Source organism: Scyliorhinus canicula, chromosome 3 (genome assembly GCF_902713615.1).
Source record: "Scyliorhinus canicula chromosome 3, sScyCan1.1, whole genome shotgun sequence".
Taxonomy (NCBI): Eukaryota; Metazoa; Chordata; class Chondrichthyes; order Carcharhiniformes; family Scyliorhinidae; genus Scyliorhinus; species Scyliorhinus canicula.
The window spans coordinates 158,713,312-158,740,198 of NC_052148.1; the positions used below are offsets into that span (position 1 = coordinate 158,713,312).

Below are 26,887 nucleotides of genomic sequence, written 5' to 3' on the forward strand. Positions count from 1 at the left end.
GTGACAATAATAAAGAGTATTATTATTATGATTATGATGTGTGCTGTAAAAATAGATACTCATGCAGTTGTTGGCTTGCAGGAAACTATCATTCATTTGATCAAATATTATATGTTCTAACTTATTGATCTTTTCAGGCACAGGATCCTCAGGTGCTGGAACAACTGTCCAAAAACATCACTCGTATGGGGCTGACTAACTTCACTCTCAACTACCTCAGGGTAAGATCAGTAAACTACAGATCCATTTGATAAATGCCAAAATAAAGCTCATTTTCAGAGTCAAATCTGAATTGCCACATCTATTAATCTTCATTTGAAAGATGATTACAACATCTAAAGGTGGGTAATCAGCTTAATTATGCAATGAAGATGGAGCTAACAGCAAGATGTTGTATAAATTGGTGTGGGAGAAACACATGCTAATGGTTGTTAATTTTATAACAAGTGCAATATTTTTTTGCATTATTTTCTAAATGCGCTTATAATAATTTAAAATACTATACTTCAGGTTTTTGTATTGCATAGAACATAATTGGTTGGATTCACCGCTGGCAGGGTGCTCCGTTTTGCCGGCAGCCCGGGGTTTCCCTACGGCGTGGGGCTGCCCACAATGGGAAACCCGATTGACCAGCCCGCGTAACGGAGCATCCCGCCGGCAGGGTGAAACTGAAATGTGGCGCGGCAGGGCGGAGAATCCAGCCCCATATTTTTCAAAACCGAAATTATTGAAAGAAGTATGAACTATTAGCAATATCCTTGTTAGTGCCGTACTTTTAGCAGTCAATTATTTGGGTGTTTTATGTGTTTACATTTCTATCTTGCTCACATATTTTACATAGTGTTGTTACTGGATTTATTATGAGCATATGTATTTATGCTAAAACAAATCTAAAAATTCATTATGAATGTTGTTTATCAGCTAAATTGTGATTATATCGTCTATAATCAATCTGAAGAATAAATGATGACTTTTGGAACAAAATAGCTATAAATTAAATGGGATCTTTAATTGAATAACGTAAATAGGAAAACAAAGTATAAATTTGCTATTTTTGAAGAGGCCAGGATAGAAGGCTGGATTTTTCTGAACCGTGAAATCTGAAATCTGTTGAGAGGGGGAGACTGGAGCAGGAGAACCTGCTCGTGGATCCTGGTCCCTGAAAACACTGGCTGAAATTTTCCTTTTTGCCCCACCCAAGCAGGGGAATCAACTACCTGACCCTTTACAGTTGGGGAGCAGGTGGTAAGGGTAGGGAAAGCAGCTCATTTTCTTGTCTTTCTGCCATGGTATTGCCGGCCCCAGGTAAGTTCAATACAGGGGTGGCAGTAAAAGACAGCTTATGGCTCTGATGGAGGGATGGAGCCTGAAAGTAGCCATCTCTCCCTCTCTTCTGACTCCCAAGACTCCCAACAAGATTGATGCAGCCTCATTCTGAGCCTGTTAGAAATTTTAAAAAAACATTTCTGCTTCCTTTAATAGCAGCTCCTCCTCCTTCAGCTGCTGCGGGGGTTGTTCCACTACAGCCCTGCCAGTTGTCACTGCCTGGCAGTCGAGGTCTCCTTCTCCATCATGTACAGAAGGAACCTACCCTGCATCTTTAATTCGGCCCAAATTGCGTTGCAGTAGTGGGTGGCTCCTCCAACAATCAAACCACCTGGAGGATACGTCAGACCAGATTCTCTACCATAGGCTGGAAATAGTAGTCTAGATTTCCCATTGTTGACCACCAGTAGTATTGGCATCAAATCAAGAGGCCAATTATGGCAAATGTATTCCCTCACCACCAGAAATCCACTAACCTTATGCCATGGTGCGGTTTCTAAGAGTGAAGGAAGCAGATATGTAGTAAATTCCCATCTCAAATTGGTGTCAGCTTCAATTGAATATTAATGTGAGATCAGAGTCTGACATTGCTATGGAATCATCTGCGATGGTAGCTTATCCAAAAGGCACAGGTAAGTAACTTAAATTTTAAATATGTAAGTCATTTTTTGACCATTTCAGTATTTTTTTCTGTGGCACTTCTCATGAGCCTTTGTGCCAATTGTTCAATTTTTTTTGCCCCCCAGCACCATTACTGCAACCAATGGGTTTCTCAATGGGAATTCCCCTATCTGAGGTGTTTGGAAAAAGAAGAAGAGGATCTACAGAGGGATGCCAGGCAGGTCAGGCTGCACAAGAGGTGCTTTGTGCCCACCTGTCAGGGTTCTGACATCTGCATCTGCAGACAAATTGTGATCATAACTTACTTTGATAGTTAATTAGTGCATGTGGAGGCCCCACTTCCTAAAGGAAGCTAAGATAGTAGACCCAGTGGCACCATTCAACTACGTGAATGCCAAATGACCATTCTCAGAAGCATGGCACTCAATGTGCCATACATGCAATGCCGCTACAGGAAAGGGAGGTGTGCAGAGGTGATCAGCAGCCAGCACACCTAGGTTGGCCACACCTGTCAAAGTGCCACCAACCACACAGGTCCTGGCACACTACCTGTTAATCACTGCAGAAAACTGTCTGCACTGAGTTTGGGTCAGCAGAGAGGCATATAAAGAGCTGTGTCTGGAATACAAAGAGATAAAATTTATGCAACAGTTGTACAAAACTCTAGTTAGACTGCATCTAGAGCATCCTGTTCAGTTCTGGGCAGCGTATCTTAGGAAGGATATATTGGTCTTGTGGGGGTTCCATGCAGATTCTCCAGAATTATTCTGAGGCTGAAAGGGTTAAATTATGAGACCAAGTTACATAGACCATCTTGTATTCTTTGAATACACTTTGAAATTTAAGGGGTGATCTTAGATTATTGAAGGAATTTATAGGTTGGATAGAAACTATTTCCTCTGGGGGGTGGTAGCGTGTTTGGAACAAGGGAGCTTAATCTTAAAATTAGGGCTGGACAGTCACATCAGAATTGATCATAGACTTATAGAATCCCTACAGTGCAGAAGGAGGCCATTCTGCCCATCGAGTCCACCCTATCCCCGTAATCCCACCTAGGGGCAATTTAGCATGGCCAATCTCCCTAACCTGCACATTTGTGGACCGCGGGAGGAACCCGGAGCACCCAGAGGAAACCCATGCAGACACGGGGAGAAAATGCAAACTCCACACAGACAGCAACCCGAAGAATTGAACCCGGGTCCCTGGCGCTGTGCGGTAGCAGTGCAAGCCACCATGCCGCCCCTAATTGATGCCAGGAAACATTCGATGCACAAAGGGCATTGGAAACGATGGCTCTCTTTACCCAAAAAGTTGTTCAGACTCAGTCAGTTAAATAATTGAAAATTTCAAAACTGATATTCATAGATTTAGGCAAGGCTTTTAAGAGATATGGAACCAAGGTGGGCAAATAGAGTTTTGTTAGAAAATGACAGAACAGGTTCAAGCCAGAGCTTGTAACTGTTCCAATGTATCATTTTGAGGGGAGCACTTATAGCTGTCATCCGCATAGGGCTAGTGACTCCAGTTGCAGTAATAATTAGCTTGGCCTGAAACTTGGCTCTACCTCCTTGGAGGAATGCTGCAATACAGAACTATGACGTTGATGTGTAGACAGATTATCATCATCCTTGCAGTCGCCTCCACTTCAAGGAGTCAATTGTTGGTCTACTCCGTCATTATCTGCAGGTTCATGCCTGCCTGCAGCTTGAACTTCCTTTCCTTTATTTTTGCTTGCCACTTCTTAGTCTCTTCTGCTTCAGCTTGAGCAAAGACAGCTAAAATTCTGAACCCTTCCAAGATTTTGGTCCTCTGATTCTGACAGTCACCCTTATTTCCCTTTAAATATCTCTTTTGCAGTTTTCCACTCCCACCATTTACGTACTCTTCATTCTTTCAATTTTTATTTTTATTTGAAGTGCCCAATTTTTTTTCCAATTAAGGGACAATTTAGCGTGGCCAATCCACCTATCCTACACATCTGTGGGTTGTGGGGGTGAGACCCACGCAGACAGGGGGAGAATGTGCAAACTCCACATGGACAGTGACCTGAGGCCAGGATCGAAGCCGGGTCCTCGGTGCCGTGAGACAGCAGTGCTAACCACTGCACCACCATGCTGCCCTCTCTTCATTCTTTGAAGTATGAATCTGTTTGGAATTTGCACGTCCTCCCCGTGTCTGCGTGGGTATCCTCTAGGTGTTCCGGTTTCCTCCCACAGTCCAAAGATGTGCATGTTAAGTGGATTGGCCATGTTAAATTTCCCCTTAGCGTCCAGCGGTTTGGCGGGGTTACGGGGAAAGGGTGGAGGAGTGGGCCTGGCTATGGTACTTCTTCAGAGGATCAGTGCAGACTTGATGGGCCGAATGGCTTCCTTCTGCACTGTAGGGATTCTATGATTCCAGACAATATGCTTCTATTTGAGTCTGTCTGAACTCTGGCAATAACTATTCCAACCTAGACTGTTCAGCATTTTAAAGGATGGTGTTCTATTATATCACTATAGATTAGCATGACTGTTCCTTCACAAACATTGTCATGCTACTCAAATAACATAACCCTTTGAGTACCACTGATGAGTTTGCTTGTACTCAATAGTATCTAGGGAGGAAGTAGTAGTTGTGTTGAATCTTGTTGCTCTTTACCATTTTTACCATTTGTTTCTTCAGAATGGATTTGGAAATCGAGTTACTTTAAAATAGTCTTTCAATGCTATATTTCATTAGCTCCAGTTCAGAAGAGGCACAAGATGTTAAGTGTTTTATTTTTGTGGAACTAGCTTTTCTATTTCTTCTTCATTGATTGCCCTTTCTCAACAATTTGTAAACTCTTTCACCAATTGTGCTTGGAAGCCTGTGAAACCTTTCTGTCTATGGACAGAAAATAAAATGTGAAGACAGAGACTCAGGCAGTCATTACAAGGGAAACTCAGCTGATCAAAAACTGTGAGAAGATCCAAATGTGGGAAAATAGTTATTTTGTTTATCAAGCAAGTTGGCTCATCAAAATAAGGAACTGTTGTTACATGTTCATTGTTTTGTATTATTTCATGGTAACAAGTTGTAATAATTAAACTGATTAAGCTTGGTAACTCATACAAATGCAAAATACTGTGGATGCTGAAATAAAAATAGAAAATGCTTGAAATACTCAGCAGGTTTGCCTGCTTCTGTGGAGAGAAAAATATTAACACTTCAGAATGTTCCAGCATTTGCTGCTTTTATTTGCCTGATAACTGTTGATCTGAATCTTCACACACACTGAAGTAAAACAGCTTTGATACATATTGGCTTTGTCTCGATGAGTGTTTCCGTAGTCGATCCTTTAAGAGATCAAAGATGCGCACATGATAAAGACTTGAAAGTTACTTCAAGTCACAAAGGGATATTGTAGTTGCATCTATAAGTTATGTTGTCATATACTTGGATAACAGCAATTGCATTTAGATAGCATTTTAACATATTAAAAGCACGCCACAAAAATGCTATCAAGCAGAATTTGACACAGAACCACATAAGGTTTTATGATTCATAATCAAAAACTTGATTAAAGAAGTTAGTTTTAATGAGCATCTTTGTAAGAGGACAGAGCGCCCCCGACGATGTCACGGGCGCTGATTTCCCTGATCCTGAAGCGGGATAAGGACTCCTTGCAGTGTGGATCATATAGGCCAATTTCACTGCTGAATGTGGATGTCAAGTTGCTGGCGAAGATCTTGGCCACTAGATTCGAGGACTGTGCCGGGGGTGATACATGAAGATCAGACGGGTTTTGTGAAGGGGAGGCAGCTGAACACTAACGTGCGAAGGCTGCTAAATGTGATAATGATGCCGGCGGCAGAAGGAGAGGCGGAGATTGTGGTGGCATTGGATGCGGAGAAGGTCTTTGACAGGGTGGAGTGGGGGTACTTGTGGGAGGTGTTAGAGAGGTTCGGGTTTGGGGAGGGGTTTATTAAATGGGTGAGGTTGCTGTACGAGGCCCCGATGGCGGGTGTAGTGACAAACGGAAGGAGGTCCGAGTACTTCAGGCTCTACCGTGGGATGAGGCGGGGTGCCCCCTGTCCCCCTTGCTTTTTGCGTTGGCAATTGAGCCTCTGGCCACTCAGGGAGTCGGGGAGGTGGAGGGGTCTGATGCGGGGTGGGGAGGAGCACTGACAGTTGCTGTATGCAGACGACTTGCTGCTGTATGTAGCAGACCCGGTGGAGGGAATGCCGGAGGTGATGGAGATTCTTGCTGAGTTTGGGAGTTTCTCGGGCTACAAGTTGAACCTGGGCAAGAGCGAGCTGTTTGTTGTTCACCCGGGAGATCAGGAGGAGGGGATTGGTAGGCTCCCGCTAAAAAGGGCAGTGAGGAGTTTTAGGTACCTGGGGGTTCAGGTGGCTAGGAGTTGGGGGACATTGCATAAGTTTAATTTTACTAGGTTGGTGGAGCAGATGGAGGAGGGGTTTAAGAGGTGGGGCATGCTGCCGCTGTCGTTGGCGGGTAGAGTACACTCCGTGAAAATGACGGTGCTCCCGAGGTTTTTGTTTTTGTTTCAGTGCCTCCCCATTTTCATTCTGAGGGCCTTTTTTAGGAGGGTGAACAGCAGCATCATGGGATTTAGTGGGGGGCTGGCGCTGCCCAACCTCTCTGGGTACTATTGGGCGGCTAACGTCTCGATGGTACGTAAGTGGGTAATGGATGAGGAGGGGGCAGCATGGAAACGGATGGAGATGGCGTCCTGTGGAGGCACGAGCCTGAAGGCACTGGTAACGGCGACGTTGCCGCTCCCTCCAACGAGGTACACTACGAGCCTGGTGGTGGCGGCTACCCTCAAGATTTGGGGGCAGTGGAGGCGACACAGGGGGGAAGTGGGGGGCTCGGTGGAGGCCCCGCTGCGGGGGAACCATCGGTTTGTCCCAGGGAACATTGATGGCGGGTTCCTGGGGTGGCACAGGGCAGGCATAAGGAAGTTGGGAGACCTGTTCATTGACGGGAGGTTTGCGAGCCTGGGTGAGCTGGAGGAGAAGTTTGAGCTCTCCCCGGGGAATATGTTCAGGCACCTTCAGGTTAAGGCGTTTGCTAGGCGGCAGGTGGAGGGGTTCCCTTTGCTGCCCCCTGGGGGGGTAAGAGATAGGGTGCTTTCGGGGGTGTGGGTCGGGGATGGGAAGGTGTCTGACATCTACCAGGCGATGCAGGAGGTGGCGGAGGCGTCGGTAGAGGAGCTGAAGGCTAAGTGGGAAGTGGAGCTGGGGGAGCAGATTAAGGAGGGGACATGGGCGGACGCCCTGGAGAGGGTGAACTCCTCCTCTTCATGTGCAAGGCTTAGACTCATCCAGTTCAAGGTACTGCACAGGGCTCATATGTCTGGGACGAGAATGAGCAGGTTTTTTGGGGGTGAGGACAGGTGCATTAGGTGTTCGGAGAGCCCAGCGAACCATGCCCATATGTTTTGGGCATGCCCGGCACTGGGGAAATTCTGGCAGGGGGTGGCGAGGACGGTGTCGAGGGTGGTAGGGTCCAGGGTCAAGCCAGGCTGGGGACTCGCGATATTTGGGGTTGGGGTGGAGCCGGGAGTGCAGGAGGCGAAAGAGGCCGGTGTTTTGGCCTTTGCGTCCCTAGTAGCCCGGCGGAGGATCTTGTTGCAATGGAAAGATGCGAGACCCCCAAGCGAGGAGACCTGGATCAGTGACATGGCGGGATCCATTAAGTTGGAGAGGGTTAAGTTCGCCCTGAGGGGGTCGGTACAAGGGTTCTTTAGGAGGTGGCAGCCTTTCCTCGACTTTCTGGCTCAACGATAAGGAACTAGGTCAGCAGCAGCAACCCGGGGGGGGGGGGGGGGGGGGGGGGGGTTCAGGGGGGTATTGTTTAAGTTAATTTGATTATTGTAATTTATTTTGTTGTTTATTGGGTTTGGGGGGGGGTGGGGGGGTTCGTTATATGCGTTGTTACGGGTGCCGGGGGTGTTTATTATTGTTATTATTATTATTGTTCAGTTGCTATACATTTTTCAAAACATTTCAATAAAAATTATTTTAAAAAAAAGAAAGAGGACAGAGCAATAGAGAGAATTCCAGAGCATAGGGCATTAGACATGCTAATTAAACATGTCCAGATTAGACATGCTGCCAATGGTGGAACAATTAAAATTGGGGAAGCAGAAGACTGGGGAATACAGAGATCTCAGATGGTTGTAAGGCCCGAGAGAATATATTGTTCTATATTCTTTGTTGCCTCAAAGAGAAAAGGAATGGAGGTGTCCAGACTCTGGATTCTTGTAAAACACGATGACAGGTTTATTACGGGTGTTGCTCAATGTTCAAGATGGTGATCTGCTCAAAGCCCTTGCAAATACTCTGCTAACGTCACTACACATGACGTGATGCAGAACCAGCAGGAATGTACTCCCAGATACAACATCCCTCCCTCATTACTTCATTAGTGCAACTGCAGTCATTAACATTTATACAACCGATCCCCTGATATGTTATTTCTATACATATGTACAATTCAATACGACAATCTCTGGTGGACATATATTCATTTTTGGCAGAATTCGGTGTTCTTGAACTCGGCCACTTGCAACCTCAGAAGTGTCCTCATCCCTTTCTGTAGGTGGTACTTCTAGGGTAGCTATTTCAGTATCTATCTTTATAGGCATTGAACAGTCCTCTTAATCTTAACTTGTCACTGCCTCTGGTCTCTGTTCCCTGTTCCAAAGTGTAGATCTCCAGATCGTCTGAAGGTAGAACTCCTGAGACGTTTCTGCAAACTCACTTCATGCAGCAAGTAATTGATCAGCATGATGTCGCCAAACGTTCTCATCATCCGTCTGTATGGTGTATGATATTGGAGCTGTCTTTGCTCGGATCATAGCTGCTATCCATTTCTCATTAGTGGTATAACTCCAAGCTAATATTCTCTCCCTGGTTGAATACTCGCCTTTTAGAAATTTTCTCCCTCCCAGCAATTTGTGTTCTGGTTCTCGTTTGACAATCACTGAAGTATCAGGTGGAGTTAACAAATCAAACTGTGTTTGTAGTTTCCTCTTGAACAACAGCAATGCCGGTAAACTTTGTGTGGTAGCATGTATAGTGCTCCGATAAGATATTAGAAATTTGTGTACTCTTCATGTTAAGGTCCCCTGGTCCTTTGATGCTTTAGTAGAATGCTTTAATAATTGCATAAAATGTTCAACCCAGTCCATTCATTGCTGGATAATATGGAGCTGACTTGATATGGTTTATACCATTCCCTGTATAAACCAACTGCATGAGGGGCATCCTGGTGTGACAAGGATGAAGGAATTGGCATGCAAATATTTTTGGATGCCAGGATTAGACGCTCAAATTGAAGAGAAAGTTGGGCAATGCCAATCTTGTGCGAAGCTAAGGAACACTCCATTATTAGAATGGTTACATACATGGGAATGGTCAACTCAGTCATGGCAGGGCAGTATGGTGTTGCAGTGGTCAGCACTGCTGCATCACGGCCATTAAGCCTAGTGCATGAACAGGATGCATTCACCATCCTCAGAGCCTCCTCCCATACTCAGCCTCCAACACCCTCCCCAGCTCTTCCTCCCACTTCCGCTTAACTTCTCCTATCGAGGTGCCCTCCTAGTCCATTAATTCTTTGTAAATCTCCAACACACTGCCCTCACCAGCCCCTGTTTTCAACACCACCTTATCGTGAAAACCCGGGGCGGCAAGTCAGGAAATGATGGCACCTGCTTCCTGACATAATCTCCTTCCTGGAAGTACCGGAACCCATTCCCTCTAGGCAGCTCATACTCCCACGAATAGGTCTCCAAACGGCTCATTCCTTGCCTGCCGTCACCCGCGGAACCCTGTGTTCAGTACTCCCACAGCAAACCTGTGATTCCCGCAAATCGGGGCCCAAATGATGCATCTCCAGCCTCAGGTGATGTTGCTTCTGTCCCCACACCCTCGGGGCCGCCACCACCACCGGACTTGTGGAGTACCTGGCCGGCGAGAATGGCAGAGTCGCCGTCAACATTGCCCCTAAGCCCGTGCCTTTAGAGGAGGCTGCCTCCATCTGCTCCCACACCAACCCCTCCACCACTATCCACTTCCTGACCATGGCTATGTTTGCTGTCCAATGGTATTTCATTAAATTTTTTAATTTGGCGAGGCCAGCCCCCCCCCCCACGTACCCGCTCATTCAGCATCTTCTTCACCCGTGGTGCTTTCCCTGGCCACACAAACCCCAAGATCAATGCATTAATCTTCCTAAAGTAGGCCTTTGGAATAAAAATCGGAACGTTCTGGAACACAAATAGAAACCTTGGGAGTACCATCACCTTCATGGACTGCACGTGCCCCGCCAATGACAGCGGGAGTACATCCCACCTCTTAAAATCCCCCTTCATCTGCTCCACCAACTGTGCCAAATTCAATTTATGTAGCTGCTCCCATCCCTGTGCCACTTAGATGCCCAGATACCTGAAACTCACCCCCACTACCTTAACGGCAGCTCGCCCAACCTCCTCTCCTGCTCCAGGATCGGAAAGATCTCACTCTTCCCCATGTTTAACTTATACCCAGAGAACCAGTTGAATGCCACCAAAATGTCCATGATCCCCACAATACCTTCCAGTGGGTCCAATTTGTAGAGCAACAGGTCATCTGCATATAGCCAGATCCCCCCCTCCGCGCACTATCCCTTTCCAGTCCCTTGACGCTCTAAGCTCCATTGCCAGTGGCTCTATCGCTAAGGCAAAAAACATTGGGGAGAGTGGGCATCCCTGCCTCGTTCCACGATACAGCCTAAAATAACCCAAACTTGCCCCTTTAGTCCTTACACTCGCTACCGGTGCCCGATACAACAACTGGCCCCAATCCTGTCTGAACCCGAACCGCCCCAGTACCTCCCACAAATATTCCCATTCTACCTGATCAAAGGCCTTCTCTGCGTCCATAGCGAACGCCACTTCCAAATTCCATCCTCCGAGAGCATCATTATAACATTCAACAAACGCCTGACGTTAGCTGACAGATGTCTCCCCTTTACAAAGCCCGTCTGGTTTTCCCCTATCATCCCCGAGACACTGTCGTCAATTCGCGAGGCCAAGATCTTTGCTAACAACTTGGCGGTAGGACCCACACTGCACTGGCTCCTTATCTTTCTTAAAAATTAAAGATATCGAGGCCTGCAATAACGTGGGTGGGGAGCTCCCCCTTCGTCCTTGCCTCATTAAATGTCCTTACCAGCAGGGGCCCCAGGTCTCCCAAAAATGTTTCATAAAATTCTACCGGGAAGCCGTCTGGCCCCGGGGGCTTCCCTGACTGCATCACCCCCATACCCTCCATTATTTCCACCACACTAATGGGTGCGCCCAATCCCTCTGCCAGTGGTCCTCCACCATTGGGGAACTCCAACCCGTCCAGGAATCGCCACATTCCCTCCTCCCAGTCGGGGGCTCCGATTCATAAAGCCTCCCGTAAAACTCCTCAAATACCTCGTTCACCCCCACCGGGTCCAGTACCACTCTATCCCTCCCGTCCTTCATCCTTCCAATTTCCCTCGCCGCCTCCTGCTTCCTGAGTTGGGAGGCCAGCATCTTACTAGCCTTCTCCCCATACTTATACACTACCACTCTGGCCCTCCACAACTGCCCTACTGCCTTCCCTGTGGACACCTGCATGAACTCCTTCTGCCTCTCCTTCAACAATCCTGACTCTGGGGCCTCCGAATACCGACTATCCACCCGCAGAATCTCGTCCACTAACCTTGACATCTCTGCTCGCTCCCCATTCTCCCTATGTGCCTGGATCAATATGAACTACGCCCTAACCACTGCTTTGAGCACCTCCCATAGTGTGGCGGCGGAAACATCACCTGTATCATTTAGTTCCACATACTCCTGGATGGCGGCCTTCACCTGTTGACAAACCTCATCCGCTAACAACCCTACATCCAGCCTCCACTGCGGACACTACCACCGCTGGTCCACTTGCAAGTCCACCCAGTGCACTTGGTCTGAAACCACGATCGGCGATTACCCCGAGTCAACCACCCCTGCCAATAACGTCTTGCCCACCACTAAAAAATCAATCTAAGAGTACAACTTGTGCACATGGGAGAAGTGCGAAAACCCCTTCCCCCTCGGCCTCCCAAACCTCTGCGAGTTCACCCCCCCTCCGAGTCTACCCCCCCTCCATGCGCACCATGAACCCCTTCAGCTCCTTCACCACCGCCAACACCCTCCCTGGCCTCGGGCTCAATCGGTCCAGCCCTGGGTCAATGCCCATGTTAAAGTCCACCCCATAATCAACCAGTGCGAGTCCAGGTCCAGGATCTTCCACAGCACCCACCTCATAAACTCCACATTGTCGTAATATGGGGCATAAGCATTAACCAAAATCACCAGCATCCCCTCCAGCTTTCCATTCACCATCACAAACCTTCCCCTCAAATCTGCTACTATATTCTGCACCTCAAAAGCCACCCATTTGTTTACCAGCACCGCCACCCCTTGTGTCTTCATGTCTAATACCAAATGGAAGACTTGCCCTACCCACCATTTCCTCAGCCTTGTCTGATCCCTGAAGCCACATCAGCCTTCAAGCTCCTCAGGTGCATGAAAACACACGACCGTTTAACTGGCCCTTTAAACCCCTTAACATTCCATGTGACCAGCTTGGTCAGCGGGCACCCTGCCCCCCCCTCCCCTGCTGATCAACCATATTCCTTAGGCCAACCCCTGGCCCATGCCACGCGACCCTCCAGGCCCACCCTCGGATGTCCACTTTACCATTCCCTATGCTGCGCTGCAACAACAACACTTTGTCAAAAAAAGTTGTGCCACACAAAAGGTTGCTGCATAAGATAAAGATGCATGGCGTTACGGGTAAAGTAGTAGCATGGATGGAGGATTAGTTAATTAATAGAAAGCAAAGAGTGGGGATTAATGGGTGTTTCTCTGGTTGGCAATCAGTAGCTGGTGATGTCCCTCAGGGATCCGTGTTGGGTCCACAATTGTTCACAATTTACATTGATGATTTGGAGTTGGGGACCAAGTGCAACATGTCCAAGTTTGCAGAAGACACTAAGATGAGTGGTTAAGCAAAATGTGCAGAGGCTACTGGAAGTCTGCAGAGGAATTTGGATAGGTTAAGTGAATGGGCTAGGGTCTGGCAGATGGAATACAATGTTGACAAATGTGAGGTTATCCATTTTGGTAGGAATAACAGCAAAATAGATTATTATTTAAATGATAAAATATTAAAACATGCTGCTGTTCAGAGAGACTTGGGTGTGCTAGTGCATGAGTCGCATAAAGTTGGTTTTCAGGTGCAACAGGTGATTAAGAAGGCGAATGGAGTTTTGTCCTTCATTGCTAGAGGGATGGAATTTAAGACGGGGGAGGTTATGCTGCAACTGTATACGGTGTTAGTGAGGCCACACCTGGAGTATTGTGTTCAGTTTTGGTGTCCTTACCTGAGAAAGGACATACTGGCGCTGGAGGGTGTGCAGAGGAGATTCACTAGGTTAATATCAGAGCTGAAGGGGTTGGATTACGAGAATAGGTTGAGTAGACTGGGACTGTACTCATTGGAATTTAGAAGGATGGGGGGGATCTTATAGAAACATATAAAATTATGAAGGGGATAGATAGGATAGATGCGGGCAGGTGGTTTCCACTGGCGAGTGAAAGAAGAACTAGGGGGCATAGCCTCAAAATAAGGGGAAATAGATTTAGGACTGAGCTTAGGAGGAACTTCTTCACCCAATTTCCTGCCCAGTGAGGCAGCTGAGGCTCCTTCATTAAATGTTTTCAAGATGAAAATAGAAAGTTTTCTGAAGAATAAAGGAATGAAGGGTTATGGTGTTCAGGTGGGAAAGTGGAGCTGAGTCCACAAAAGATCAGCCATGATCTCATTGAATGATGGAGCAGGCTCGAAGGGCCTGATGGCCGACTCCTGCTCCTAGTTCTTATGTCAGCAGGCCCCCCCTTCATCTGAACAAAACAACAACCCCATTTCCTCCTGCTAACCACTTGACCACCTCACATTGTGCTCCTATTAACTAACCCACCCAGCCAGCCTGGCAGCCCCCAGCCAGGGCGCCTGAGCCTCCTACTGCCCCCCACACCCCCCCCCCCCCCCTCCTCCGGCTCCCACACCTCACAAACAACAATGGAACAAGCAAAAAAGGTGCACTCACCCTCAACGCAACAAAAGATCTTGAAGGAGAAAAGTTCTCCAACTACCAACAAACATAAAGAAGACATAAGAAAAAATGGGCAGAAGCACCCATCTCCTCACACCTCCTCCACAGTTCAATGTCCTCCTCCTGCCAGTATACTGTCTCTTAAAAACTCCATCACATCCTCTGGTATTCCAAAATAATGCTCTCTGCTCTTAAAAGTCACCCAGAGGTGGGTCGGGTACAACATCCCAAACTTCACCCCTTTTTAAAAAGGGCAACCTTCACCCGATTAAACCCGGCTCTCATCTTTGCCAGGTCCACGTCCTGGTCCTTGTACACCCGAAGCTCGCTCCCCTCCCAGGTGCACCTCCTCGTCTACCTTGACCATCTTAATATCTTCTCCTTGACAAGAAACCAGTGAAAACACACCACCATTGCCCTCAGCCGTTTGTTTGCCTGCGCCTTCCTCATCAGTGCACTCGGTCAACCTCCAGGGGCCGGTCAAAGGCCCCCTCCCCCATCAACGTATCCAGCATGTTGGTTACATACGTGCCACATCCACTCCCTCAATGACTTCAGGCATCCCCACGATTCTTAGATTTTGTCTCCGGGAGCGATTCTCCAGGTCCTCCATCTATTCATTTGACCTCTTCTGGGTCTCCCGCATCAGACTCATTTCAGCCACCAACGAAGTGAGCTGCTCCTTGTGCTGCCCCACCGCCGCCTCCACTTTCCACATAGCCTGGCGCTGGGACTCCAGCCTCTGCTCCACGCGGTCAATTCCCACTTTTATCCGTTCCACCGCCTTGGCTAGGTCTTCCTGGGCCTCCCTCCTCTGTCAGCTAAATTCCCACTTAGAAAGTCCATCAGGCGCTCGATCGACCACTGGACAGGCAAGGCCGACTCTTGACCCTCCGCCATCTTGACCTGTGTCGCACGAAGATTCTCTGGCTCAAACTGCTCTGTTCTTCCCGACCCACTTCTGGTCCGTGGGTCCATCCACCAGCCCCACCAGTGGAGTTAAAAATTTTCTCCAGTCACCCCTGCACCTTTTTCCCATATAACATCCTACAAACGGGGAAAAGGTCCAAAAAAAACCACCTCGAGAAGGAGCTGCCAAATGCATGACCACTCACTCCATGGCCGCCACTGGAAGTCCGCTTCTTTTTCTAGTTGAGCGTAATTAATTTCTGTGCTAGTAAGAGTGTGTGAAACAAATGCTATCGGTCGTTCCTCTCCTGAAGGCATAATGTGCTAGACGACTGTACCAACTCCCAACCCCACAGCGTGAGGCATCGCAAGTTAAATGCAACTTTATTTTTGGATTATAATGAACCAACAGCTCTGACTTCTTTTGATTCATTGTATGCATTCTCACATTTTTATGTTTGACAAGTAGCAACATATGTAATCCAAGGCTTCAATCGTATTACTAAATTCGGCATTAATTTATCGTTATAACCCATCAATCCTGAAAGCAACCTTAATTGTGTCATATTCTGAGGACACAATGCTTCTCTAAAATAGCTAACATTTTCTTCAGTTCTTCGTGTCTACTATCTTTGTCAATGATATGACCAAGATAATTCATGGATGACTGAGAAAAAGTTACACTGTTCCTTCTTAACTCTCAGGTTGTGGCTAACTGTTTCAGGGTAGCTTCCAAATTCTCCTAATGCTCCTGCTCACTTGAACTGTTGCACTCCATTCAACCCACTTATAATTTGTCCACGGATCTTTGAAAAAGAATAGGTGCAGATGTTATTCCAAAAGGAAGTCTTCTATAATGAAACAAACCTTAGTGCATTATGATGGTGAATAGTGGATAAGATTTGGCAGGCACATTAATCAGTCACAGATATGCTGTGAAAGATCAATTTTACTGAAATTCCTTCCAACAAACAAGTCTTCAGTCAGCGGGAGTGGATAATAATCTACCACCAAAACAGTTCTAAAATCTCCCCAAATTCTCACAGAGCCATCCCGTTTTAATACAGGAACGATTGGTGTCAACCAATCACTTTTTGTAACAGGTTCAATGACTTGACCATACTAATTTGACTAGTTCTTCTTCAACTTTAGCCTTGATGGTGTATGGTACGGTTCTAGCTTTGAGACATATGGGTGAGGTGTCTGGCTTGATGTTTAGGTGTAGCTCAATCTGAGTTGAGAAATGCTGAGACCTTAATGTTCTCCGCTGTCTGATTAGCTATTTTTAAACATTGGAATCTTTCTTCACAGGAATTCTAAGTTTGATAATCCTCATCAACACGTCCATGGCGCCGGTTTTACCTGTCATTTTTGGATCCTGGCTCCTAGGATCTACACTTCCTCCCTTTGACTGTGTTGAAAAGTATGGCACAAACAATCCCTTGAACAAGCAACTAGGAATTCTTTCCTTTTTATGCCTGAGTATTTCAACTTTGCTCCCGAGTAATGGCCCGTGCAGAGTCGGCAGACTCTAAAATCCCTGTTCCCCGCAGCCCATGTAGCTTTGCCACGTGCATGGTCCCTGCAGCCCAGACTCCACTCAGTTCCACGCAAGCAAGTCTTCCCCACACTCAGGATTCTTGTAAAACACCAAAGGTTTATTAAGTGTGTTACTCACACAATCAAGATGGTGATCTGCTCAAAGCCCGTCCAAGCTCTCTGCTGACATTGCTACACAACACATGACGTAGAACCAGCAAGAGTGTATTCCTATATAAGTAACGCATAGATGCGCAGGATTTGAAAGCAATGATAACTTAAAAATTGAGGTGTTGCCGGATTGAAAGTCAGTGTAGGTCAGCGAGCACGTAGGCGATGAGCGAACAGGACTTTTTGCACATTAGGATACAGATAGAATAGTCTTGGTTGAGTTCAAGCATGCGGGGGTTGGACGAAGGGAGGCCAATCACGAAAGCTCATTTTCGTCAAATAGGACACAAAAGAATGTGAAAGGCCTGTTTCAGCCTCTGGAACTAAGTTTGTGGTGGAGAGTAAGACAATGGTTTTGGTCACACAATGTTCAGTTGGAGGATATTTCTGCTTATCCAGTACTGAATGTAATGCAAGCAGCAAAACAATTCACAGATGGTGGGAGGGATAAAATGAAGTAGAGTTGGACATCGCCAGGATACAAATGGAACATGATGTGTTTTAGGATTGTTTCATCTTGGAACATCATGTAATGAGAAATATGAGGGACGATCAATATATCCTTAGGAGCATACGAGTAGGAGTGGGCCATTTGGCGTGTTGAGCCAACTCTTCCATGGCTGGTCATCCACCTCAATGGCAGTTTGCTACTCTATCCCCATATCCCTTAATGACATTAGTATACAGAAATCTAACAATTTCTGTCTTGGGCATGCTTAATAGCTGAGCTTCCACAGTAGAGAATTCCAAAGATTAACCCCTCTCTGAGTGAAATACCCCTCGCCCCAGTCTTAAATGGTCTGCCCCTTATTCTGAGACCGAACATCCTATCTGCACCTCCCCTATAACCACCTGTAAGGAATTTGTATGTTTCAATGAGATCACCTCTTATATTCTTCAAAACTCCAGAGAATACAAATCTAGGTTCCTCAATTTCCCCTCTTAAGACAATCCCACCACCCCAGGGATTAGGGTGGTGAACTTCCATTGCACTCCCTCTATGGCAGATACATTCTCCCTTAGACCAGGAGACCAAAACTATACACTATACTCCAGGTACAGTCTCACCAAGCCACTATACAATTGCAGTGTTTCTCCTGGGCTCAAACCCCCCGCAAAGAAGGCCAACAGACCATTTGTCTTCCAAATTGCTTGCTACACCTACCTTCTAGCTTTTAATGACTTGGGAATAAGGAAACCCATGTCCTTTTGGGCATCTGCAATCCCCAACATCTTATCATTGAAGAAATACTCTGCCTTTCTGCTTTTTCTACCAAAGTGGATAACTTCATACTTATTCACATCATACTCCATGTACTATGTTCTTACCCATTCACTTAGTTTGTCTAAGTCCTCTTGAATCCTGCTTGCATCCTCCTCATAACTTGCATTCCTAATTGTGTCATCAGCAAATTTGAAAATATTACATTTGGTCCCCACATCCAAACATTTATATAGATTGTGAATAGCTGTGGCCCCAGCATTGGTCCTTGCGGTATCCCTCCAGTAACAGCTATCCATTTATTCCTATTCCCTGTTTTCTATCTGTTGTCCAATTCTCAATCCAACCAGTAAAATACAGCCAATCCCATATGGTCTAATTTTGTTTACTAACGTGCTGTGTGAGACACTATCAATAGCCAATTAATTTTCTGAGTATTACCTCTTTATTAGTATTTTTTTCAGTTCCTCATTTTCACAAGCCCCTTGGCTCCCGAATACTTCTGGGAGATTTTCTGTATCTTCCTCTGTGAAGGCGGACACAAAGTAATTGTTTAATTTCTTCACGATTTTCCTATTCTCCATTATAAATTCTCCTGTCTCCACCTGAATTGGACCCACATTTGTCCTTGTTAATCTCTTCCTTTTCACATACCTAAAGAAGCTTTTGCAGTCTGTCTTTATGTTTCACACTAGCATGAATTCATATTTTCATTTCCCTTTATCAGGGTTTCTTGGTCCCCTTTTGCTGGATTCTAAATTGCTCCCAATCCTTGGGCTTGCCACTTTTCCTGGCTACCTTATAAGACACTTCCTTTGACCTAATGCAGTCTTTAACTTTTTTTTGTTAGTCATGGTTGATTCATCTTTCCTGCTGGTTTTTTTTACATCTTAGAGGAATGTATACATGTAGACAAATCCTTGGTTACAGCAGGGGTAATGATGCAGAAGCAGGAAGACAAGCCAATGCGAATGGAGCGGGTGGAGAAGCGCCTGGAATTGCAAGGTGCGATCCATGAGGTGGGAAGGGCGGTAACAAATCACAGTGATCGGATTGTGTAGTTGGAGGCAGAGGTGGCGACGTTGTGACCAGCCTGCAAGGAGTTGAAGGTGAAGGCCGATGATCAGGAGAATCGGTCTAGGCGGCAAAATTTAAGAATCGTTGGCCTGCCGGAGAGGGTGGAGAGAAAGAGTGCCATGGCCTACGTTTCAAAGCTGGTTGGCGAGGGGGTCTGTGAGAGGGTCCCGGAAGTGGCCCGGGCACACCTGTCGCTGCACCAGAGGCCGAGAGCTGGGGAGCTGCCGCGGGCGGTGATAGTCCGAATGTATAAATTCCAGGAGAAGGAGAAGATCCTGAGATGGGCGAGGACGATGCGAGACTGCAGTTGGGTCAGGGGATCTGAATATATCAGGACATTGGGGGCGAGCTGCAGAGCAGGGGGGTGTTTCAACCAGGCCAAAGTGGCGCTTTTTTGGAATAAGCTCCAGTTTGGGATGTTGTACTCGGTTGAACTCTGGGTGACTTTTAAGGGGAAGGAACATGTTTTTACGATGCCAGAGGAGGAACGGCTTTATTAAGGAGCATAGCTGAAGGAGGGTTAATCAAATCATCAGCAACCGCTTGTCGCTATTTCTTGAATTCCCCAGACAGAAATTCACCAACTTCTCGGTTGTCCACTAAGGGGGCAACGACGCCACAGAGACCTCCATAATTTTCTCCCCTCTGAGGCTCGACTTCCGAATCATACGAAGATCCCTTGTCCAATTTATTCCGAGTATTATACCTCTTCGACAGCACTTGATAGAGGGAATCTAATTCTGTCACATTGCACCACTTCCTTTCTGCAAAACACCCATTAAACGGGTCAAAAAGGCCAAAACCCAAATCCCAGGAAGGAGCCACCTCATGTGCAACTGCTTGCCTCATAGTTACCACCGGAAGCTGTCAATGTAAAGCTTGAGTGGCTGACAGCATTGCTTTTGATCCCTGAATATCTCTGACAATTGCCCAAACTATGCATTCAGGTTTGTATCCCTGCCACAGTACCGAATGGCTCTTACTCAGTGGTGGGCATTGTGCGACCCATCAGGGTTCTGAGTGCGGCTGACAAGACAGTTTGTTGCCCATTGCCAAGTGCAAAATTACATTGGTTTCCATCCACGTAGTTTATTCCTACTCGTACATAGGTAAAGAAAAGATACATGAAATAAGGTGCGCACTGGTCGAGCACAACATTGACTCTGAGAACCGTGCGCTCTCACTGCGCCCAAAGTTTAAATATTTATTTTGTTCATACCATTTATATGTAGTTGATAGTTCTATTAATATATGAATGATTAAGCATTTTCTATAATGCTAAGAAATGTTTGGGGTGTATTAAATGTATTCAATCTGATTCAATCATGGGGTGATGGTTAGTGAACATGCCCAATTTCAATCTTGCGGCCCACAGAGATGAAGCAGGGCCACTCATGTGGCCCACTCAATAGCTAAGGTTGCCGATCCATTAATGTTGCAAATTACATCCTAGATTATTGTGATCATGGTACGTAATCCCTCCCCTTCCTGCCTGCATCCTTTTATATAGTTGACCACACCATCCTCCTCCAAGATTTCTCCTCAGTAGAACAGCTGGGTTCCTGTCCTCACCTGGCACTATTCTTATCTAGCCAGCAGTAGCCTGAGAATCACTGGGATATTAAATAAGGGCTATTCTGTTTATTCTGAGAACAGTTGCAAAACCCTGTGAGAGGGAGGATAGCATTAAGCATATTTAATAACGACTTTCAAAGGATTATTTGGGTCTAAGACGTGCCTTCCTTATTATTTTACCTTCTTGAGTTAGAAGGTTGTCCATTTTAAGTAGATACACATTCTGTGACTTTCATTTGTGCTTGTTTGTCTTTTGTAAAATTACATTTGGCTGATATTTAGACTTGAAACAAGATCTAATATGAGGGTACGCCATTTTTCAATTCTGGCCTGAGATTTTGTGAAGGCATAGACTAAGTCCAATAGTTGAAAGCAATTACAGGCAGGGTTTTCAGTTTATATCCTGGACACATTACTGAAAGTTGACCTTGACCTCATTATAAGGATGAACACTGTGAATGATATGGGGAGTTAGGAGGCCTGTACTAACCTGGCAATTAATTTTCTGGCTCCTCACACCTTAATCTGCCCATGCAAATTCTTTAACTATCTTCCAATGTGTTAGCAGGAGGAGCGCGTAAGCACTAGTCCTGCCCGCTAGCCTGCTTGTCCCATAGCCCCTATTGCCATTTGCATTAAAAGCCAATAGAACCCCTAGCAATGGGGCTGAGTATATGTGCTAAAATGTTCCCCAATATTTGGATCCTGCCAGCAGGTCAAGAAACTCTTTGCTCAGCATAGCAGCTGGCCTGGTCTCCCACAACACTTAGTTACTTGAAGGACTGAATATGCCCTGCATTTCCTCATTCTCATCCAAAGGACCAACAGCTCTAAAGGTAGGTCTCCCTGTTTGTCCAGAAAGGCTCTTATATAGCCCACATGTACCTGATGCATTGTTAGCTAACAGTAGATTTCACCACTAAAAAGCTTTCCCGGCCGCGCAATTGGAATTGTCTCCATTGTACGCCACTGGCATTTAAGTTTTAATTGGAATTATGTGATAACCAGCAAAAAGCAAGGAAGTGGATATGGCACCCACTTTCTGTTCCACCATCAGGAACAGCACACCAAGATTAAAATTCTACCCATGGTCTCGATAATAATCTCAGCAAGGCCAGTCTTCCAACCCTATACCCTTTTATTGGCATAACAGGAAAGGTCGTAGCCGCAGCTTACATCATGCATGTCCAAGCCCAGGGACCTACAGAATACTAGCCCAGGTTGAAGCCACAGATTTTAAACTCCCGCTGCTGGTTTCCAATTGGCTGAGTGAGCCCACCCACTCAATAGGGAGGTTCATACTTTACGAAGCCCACGGGGAGATCTATTGGTGACCCCCTGTGCCCATTGTGGCCACCATAACATCCCTCTCAAGTCCCTGCGCTATGAGAAAGTCCCTTCCGCTGCTTGGTGATCGGTATAAGATCAGTCAAGGGTGGGACTGGGCGTGGTCGTGTGACACAAATTGAGGAGCTTAATTTCCAGAGGGAGCGCCAAAGAGTTACTGACACAGATTTCTCTTTGGTGACTGCTTCAATTGGGCACCAGCTTTCTCTGCTTCTATCTCAGAGTCCATAACCCCATCATCTGGAGGGATGGGAGCTGGATTGGCTTTGAGCTTTTGCCTGACACTGGCAGTGGCCACCTCCATGGCTGGTGACGGCTTCCTCGGGAGCGGACATCTTGCTCATGAGGTGGTCCAGGTGTTTCTTTAGACCTTACCCTGGACCTTCACTTTATATGTCACTGGCCCCGTTTTCTCCGTTATGATCCCAGGGATCCAGCTGGGACCATCTCCGAAGTTCCTCTCCTAAATCTGATCGTCTGCTTAGAATGTTCTTTCTGGACTTCCGGTGGAGTGGGCGAGCAGGGCGGCCGCAGTAAGAGGGGGTCCCCCCCCGGTGGCCACGATTTATGGCAATTTCGGGGATTCCCCAAGTCTTCGCTCACCCCCCGACTTTCGGCGGCCTTTGGGACCATCACCGGCAGCTAGCGGGGCCGGTTTAAAAACCGGCGAGGAACCCTGTGCGGGTGTCGGGCGGCGGGGGCTGAGGCGCTGGGCCCAGCGCAGCGGGGTGGAGCTACAAGAACAAAGAAAATTCCAGCACAGGAACAGGCCCTTCGGTCCTCCCAGCCTGCGCCGAGGAGGATGTAAGGAGGCCGAGGCGGCAGGCCTGAGAACAGGGCACGATGTAGCCACATCGGATGGCTCCCACCTAGGATGAAGAAAGAAGGCTGAAGTCCGGACCCAGGGGAGCTCTGGGGGAATGTAGAGGAGAAAGAAAGATGGTTTAAAGAAGTTCGGTGAAAGTTTTTTTTCCTCCCCTTTTTCCTTTTATTTGTCTGTGAAGGAAGAAAAATTGTTTTTTTTCCAAAAAAAAAGAATAGTTCAGATTGATGAAGGACAGAAAGGTAGAAGAGGAGAGAAAAGAAAAGAAAGAAAAAACAATAAGCCGCTAAAGGATACGAAGCGCAGTGTCGAAGAAAGGAGGAAACGCGGGTTCGCCGCTGAATGAGAGGACGAGCAAAAGTGCTGACAAGATGGCGGAAGCCGAACCGCAAGGCTGAGCCGCACTACTTACGGTGGAGAAGGTGATCGAGCTGATGGCAGTGGAGCTGGAAAAGCAGTTCACGAGGCACATGGAGGCCTTGAGGAAGGAGACGGTGGTTGCATTGAAGTCATTGGTGGAGAAGGCAATCGCCCCGGTGAGGGTGGCGGTGGCAAAGGCATTGGCCGAGGTGAGAGAGCAGGGCGAGAAGATTAAGGAAGTGGAGGAGGCCGTGTCACGACCCAGCGACCAGGTCACCTCAATGGGGGACGAGCTGCGGCGGGTGGTGGAGGTTAACAGAGGACTCCGAGCAAAGCTCGAAGACTTGGAGAACCGCTCAAGGCGACACAATTTGAGAAATGTGGGGTTGCCCGATGGGACAGAGGGCCCAAGGCCAACACAATACTTCGCAAAGAAGTTGGTGGAGCTGATGGGGGAGGGTGAGAACCCCTCCCGGTATGAACTGCCGAAGCCCAAAGTGAACGAGCCACCAAGATTACAGCACAGGAACAGGCCCTTCGGTCCTCCCAGCCTGCGCCGAGGAGGATGTAAGGAGGCCGAGAAATTATCTGCTTCCATGAGTTCTGCACTAAGGAGAAGGTATTAAGTCGGGCAAAGCAGAAGCGTGAGGTGCTATGGGATGGTACTGCGGTTCGGATCTACCAGGACTTGACGGTGGAGTTGGCAAAAAGACGAGCGGCGTTTGGGTGAGTGAAGGCGGCACTGTACAAGGGGGTGCGATTTGGTATGGTGTACCCAGCGAGGCTGAGGGTAATGTATAACGCCAGAGACTTTTATTTTGAGACAGCGGAGGCAGCTGAGGCGTTCGTGAGGGCGGAACGCTTGGGACAAACGTGAGGAGCGGAACTGGAAGAGAGACTGTGATCTGTGTTTGAGCAGCTAGAAAATGTATAAATACTACAACTTTCTTTTTACTGATGTGTATTGTAATTTACGTCTCTTTGCATTGTTACAGAGATCAAGTTAATGGTGGGTTGATTGGCGTTCTATGTTGCGACGGTTAAATGTTACGTTAGTGAATTGTATGGGTTGGATTGTTGTTTTTTTTTTGTTTTTTCTTTCTCTGGGACTGAGTGGAAGGAGATTATATATCTTGGCGGGGGGGAAGCCAAGTTTCCCCCTAGCTAGCTAACTAAACTTAGCTAGTGAACGGAGGTGAGGTGAGAGCAGGGCTGCGGACGTTGGAGCCTGGATAGCAGGCTTCAATGGGCCTATGAGGCGAGTGAGAGGGGGGGAAAGGATGGATGCTGGGAGATGTTGTGTCAGGGGGAAATGTAGGGGGGTTCTTGGGAGGGGGGGAAGGGGTTCAATGTTAACAATGGACAGGGACGGGTCAGGCTTTTGGGGCAGGGCCTGGTGGTATGATGATGGTGGATAAGAAAGGTGGTGGGGGGGGGGGGGGGGGGGCAGTGAGAGACCCCCAGTAAGGATAGTCATGTGGAACATGAGAGAGCTAGGAGGTGAGGTCAAGGGTGCTTGTGCATCTTAAAAATTTGAAAGCTGATGTGGCAATGCTGCAGGAGACTCATTTGAGGATGAAGGACCACGTGAGACTTAAAAAGGGCTGGGTTAGCCAAGTGTTTCACTCTGGATTTGATGGAGGGGTAGCGGTGTTGGTCAGCAAAAAGGTACGCTTACAGATGGAGAAGGTGGTGGCAGATCAGGGGGAGTAGGTATGTGATTGTGGCAGGGGCGCTGGAGGGGAGATTAGTGGCGCTGTTAAGTGTATATGGTCCCAATTGGGATGATGTGGGATTCGCGAATGTGTTTGGGGCAGGAGCCAAGGTTGGACAGATCACGGCCGCGCTCACTGGTCCCATCAGAGGGGGTGAAGGCGCTAGCTGGGCTAATGGTGGAAATGGGAGGGGTGGACCCTTGGAGGTCGCTGCATCCGAGGAAACGGGAGTACTCGTTTTTCTCAGTCCATAAGGTATACTCGCGGATCGACTTTTTTGTGGTGGGAAAGGCTTTGCTGGCTGGGGTAAAGGGGCCGGAATACTCTGCAATTGCTGTGTCAGATGACACTCCGCATTGGGAGGATATGGTATTGGAGAAGGGGGTAGCGCAGAGGACGGGGTGGAAACTGGATGTGGGGCTTTTGGGGAATCAAGTGTTCTGTGAGAAAATTGAAAAGGTAATTAAGGAATATGTAGGTTTCAACTGTACGGGTGAGGTGTCGAAGACAGTTGTCTGGGAGGCTCTAAAGGCAATGGTGAGGGGTGAGGTAATTTTGTTTAAGGCCAGGGTGGCCAAAGAGGACAGGTTGGAGCGGCAGAGAGTAATTGATGAGATGTTGGAGGTAGATAGGAGTTATGCAGGAGATGGGGACCCAGCAAAGCTGGAAAAAAGGAAAGAACTACAGGCGAGCTTCGACCGACTGTCTACCAGGAAGGCGGTGCGCCAACTGCGACGAGCAAGGGGCGCAGTTTATGAACATGGAGATAAGGCAGGTCAGCTCCAGAGGGAGGCAGCGGCAAGGGAAATTCTTCAAGAGAGTGATAGGGCAGGGAAGTTGGTGGTGGCGCCGGAGCTGATTAACAAGGTTTTTGAGGAGTTTTGTGAGAGGTTGCACAGGTCAGAGCCACCTGGGGGAGACCGTGAGATGCAGGAATTTTTAGATGGGTTGAAGTACCCGAGGCTAGGGGAGGGGGACTGGGCTACATTAGATGGAGCAATAGTGGAGCAGGAGATAAAGGATGCGATTGGGAGGATGCAGTCGGGGAAGGTGGCAGGGCCGGATGGGTTTCCGGTGGAATATTATAAAAAATTCAAGGATAAGCTGGCACCCCTGATGGTGGGGATGTTTGAAGAGGCGATAGGAAAGGGGTGCTGCCACTAACCTTGGAGCAGGCATCGATTTCACTGTTGCTAAAAAAAGATAAGGATCCGACGGAGTGTGGGTCGTATAGGCCCATATCACTTCTGATTGTGGACGCAAAAGTATTGGCGAAGGTACTGGCGGGTCGGCTGGAGGAGCACCTCCCGAAGGTGATAGGTGAGGATCAGGTGGGGTTCGTGAAAGGGAGGCAGCTGTTTTCAAACATTAGGAGCGTTTTGAACGTTGTTATGGCACCGGCGGAAGGGAAAGAAACAGAGGTGGTTGTGGCAATGGACGCCGAGAAGGCGTTTGACTGGGTAGAATGGGGGTACCTGATGGCAGTTCTGGAGCGGTTTGGAATTGGAACAAGATTTGTAAACTGGATAAAGCTATTATATAAGGAGCCGAAGACGAGTGTCCGCACAAACAATGTCAGCTCGAGATATTTTTCTCTCCACCGTGGGATGAGGCAGGGATGTCCTATGTCCCCCTCTGCTGTTGCACTTCCGATTGAGCCATTGGCCATTGCATTAATAAGTTCGGGAGCATGGAAAGGAATAGTGCGGGTGGGGGGGGGGGGGGGGGGGGGGGGGGTGGATAGAGCATAGGGTGTCCTTATATGCCGATGACTTGCTGCTGTATGTGTTGGAACCGAGTGTGTCGATAGGGGGAATATTGGAGCTACTGCGAGTATTTGGGTCGTTCTCGGGGTACAAGCTGAACCTGGACAAGAGTGAGTATTTTGTGGTGTCTCGGGTGGGGGCAGAGGTTGGGAGGGCTGCCATTCCGTAGGGCAGGGACTCGCTTTAGGTATCTGGGGGTGCATGTTGCCTGGGAGTAGGGGAGACTTCGCAGGTGGAACATCACTAGTTTGGTGGGGAGAGTGAAAG

At 47.5% G+C, this 26,887-nt stretch overlaps 1 protein-coding gene across 14 annotated transcripts in view; it reads left to right on the forward strand.

The window, feature by feature from the left end:
* Positions 1 to 26,887, forward strand: part of LOC119963054 (LIM domain-binding protein 2) — a 659,146-nt gene that overhangs the window by 558,293 nt on the left and 73,966 nt on the right. For 11 of the 14 annotated variants that reach the window (XM_038791570.1, XM_038791569.1, XM_038791573.1 and 8 more), the window contains 2 exons: positions 138 to 221; positions 2,073 to 2,168. In XM_038791570.1, the coding sequence (XP_038647498.1) occupies positions 138 to 221; positions 2,073 to 2,168 (180 nt within the window). The remainder of the gene's footprint in view (positions 1 to 137; positions 222 to 2,072; positions 2,169 to 26,887) is intronic. The other 3 variants (XM_038791575.1, XM_038791578.1, XM_038791579.1) reach the window with 1 other exon arrangement.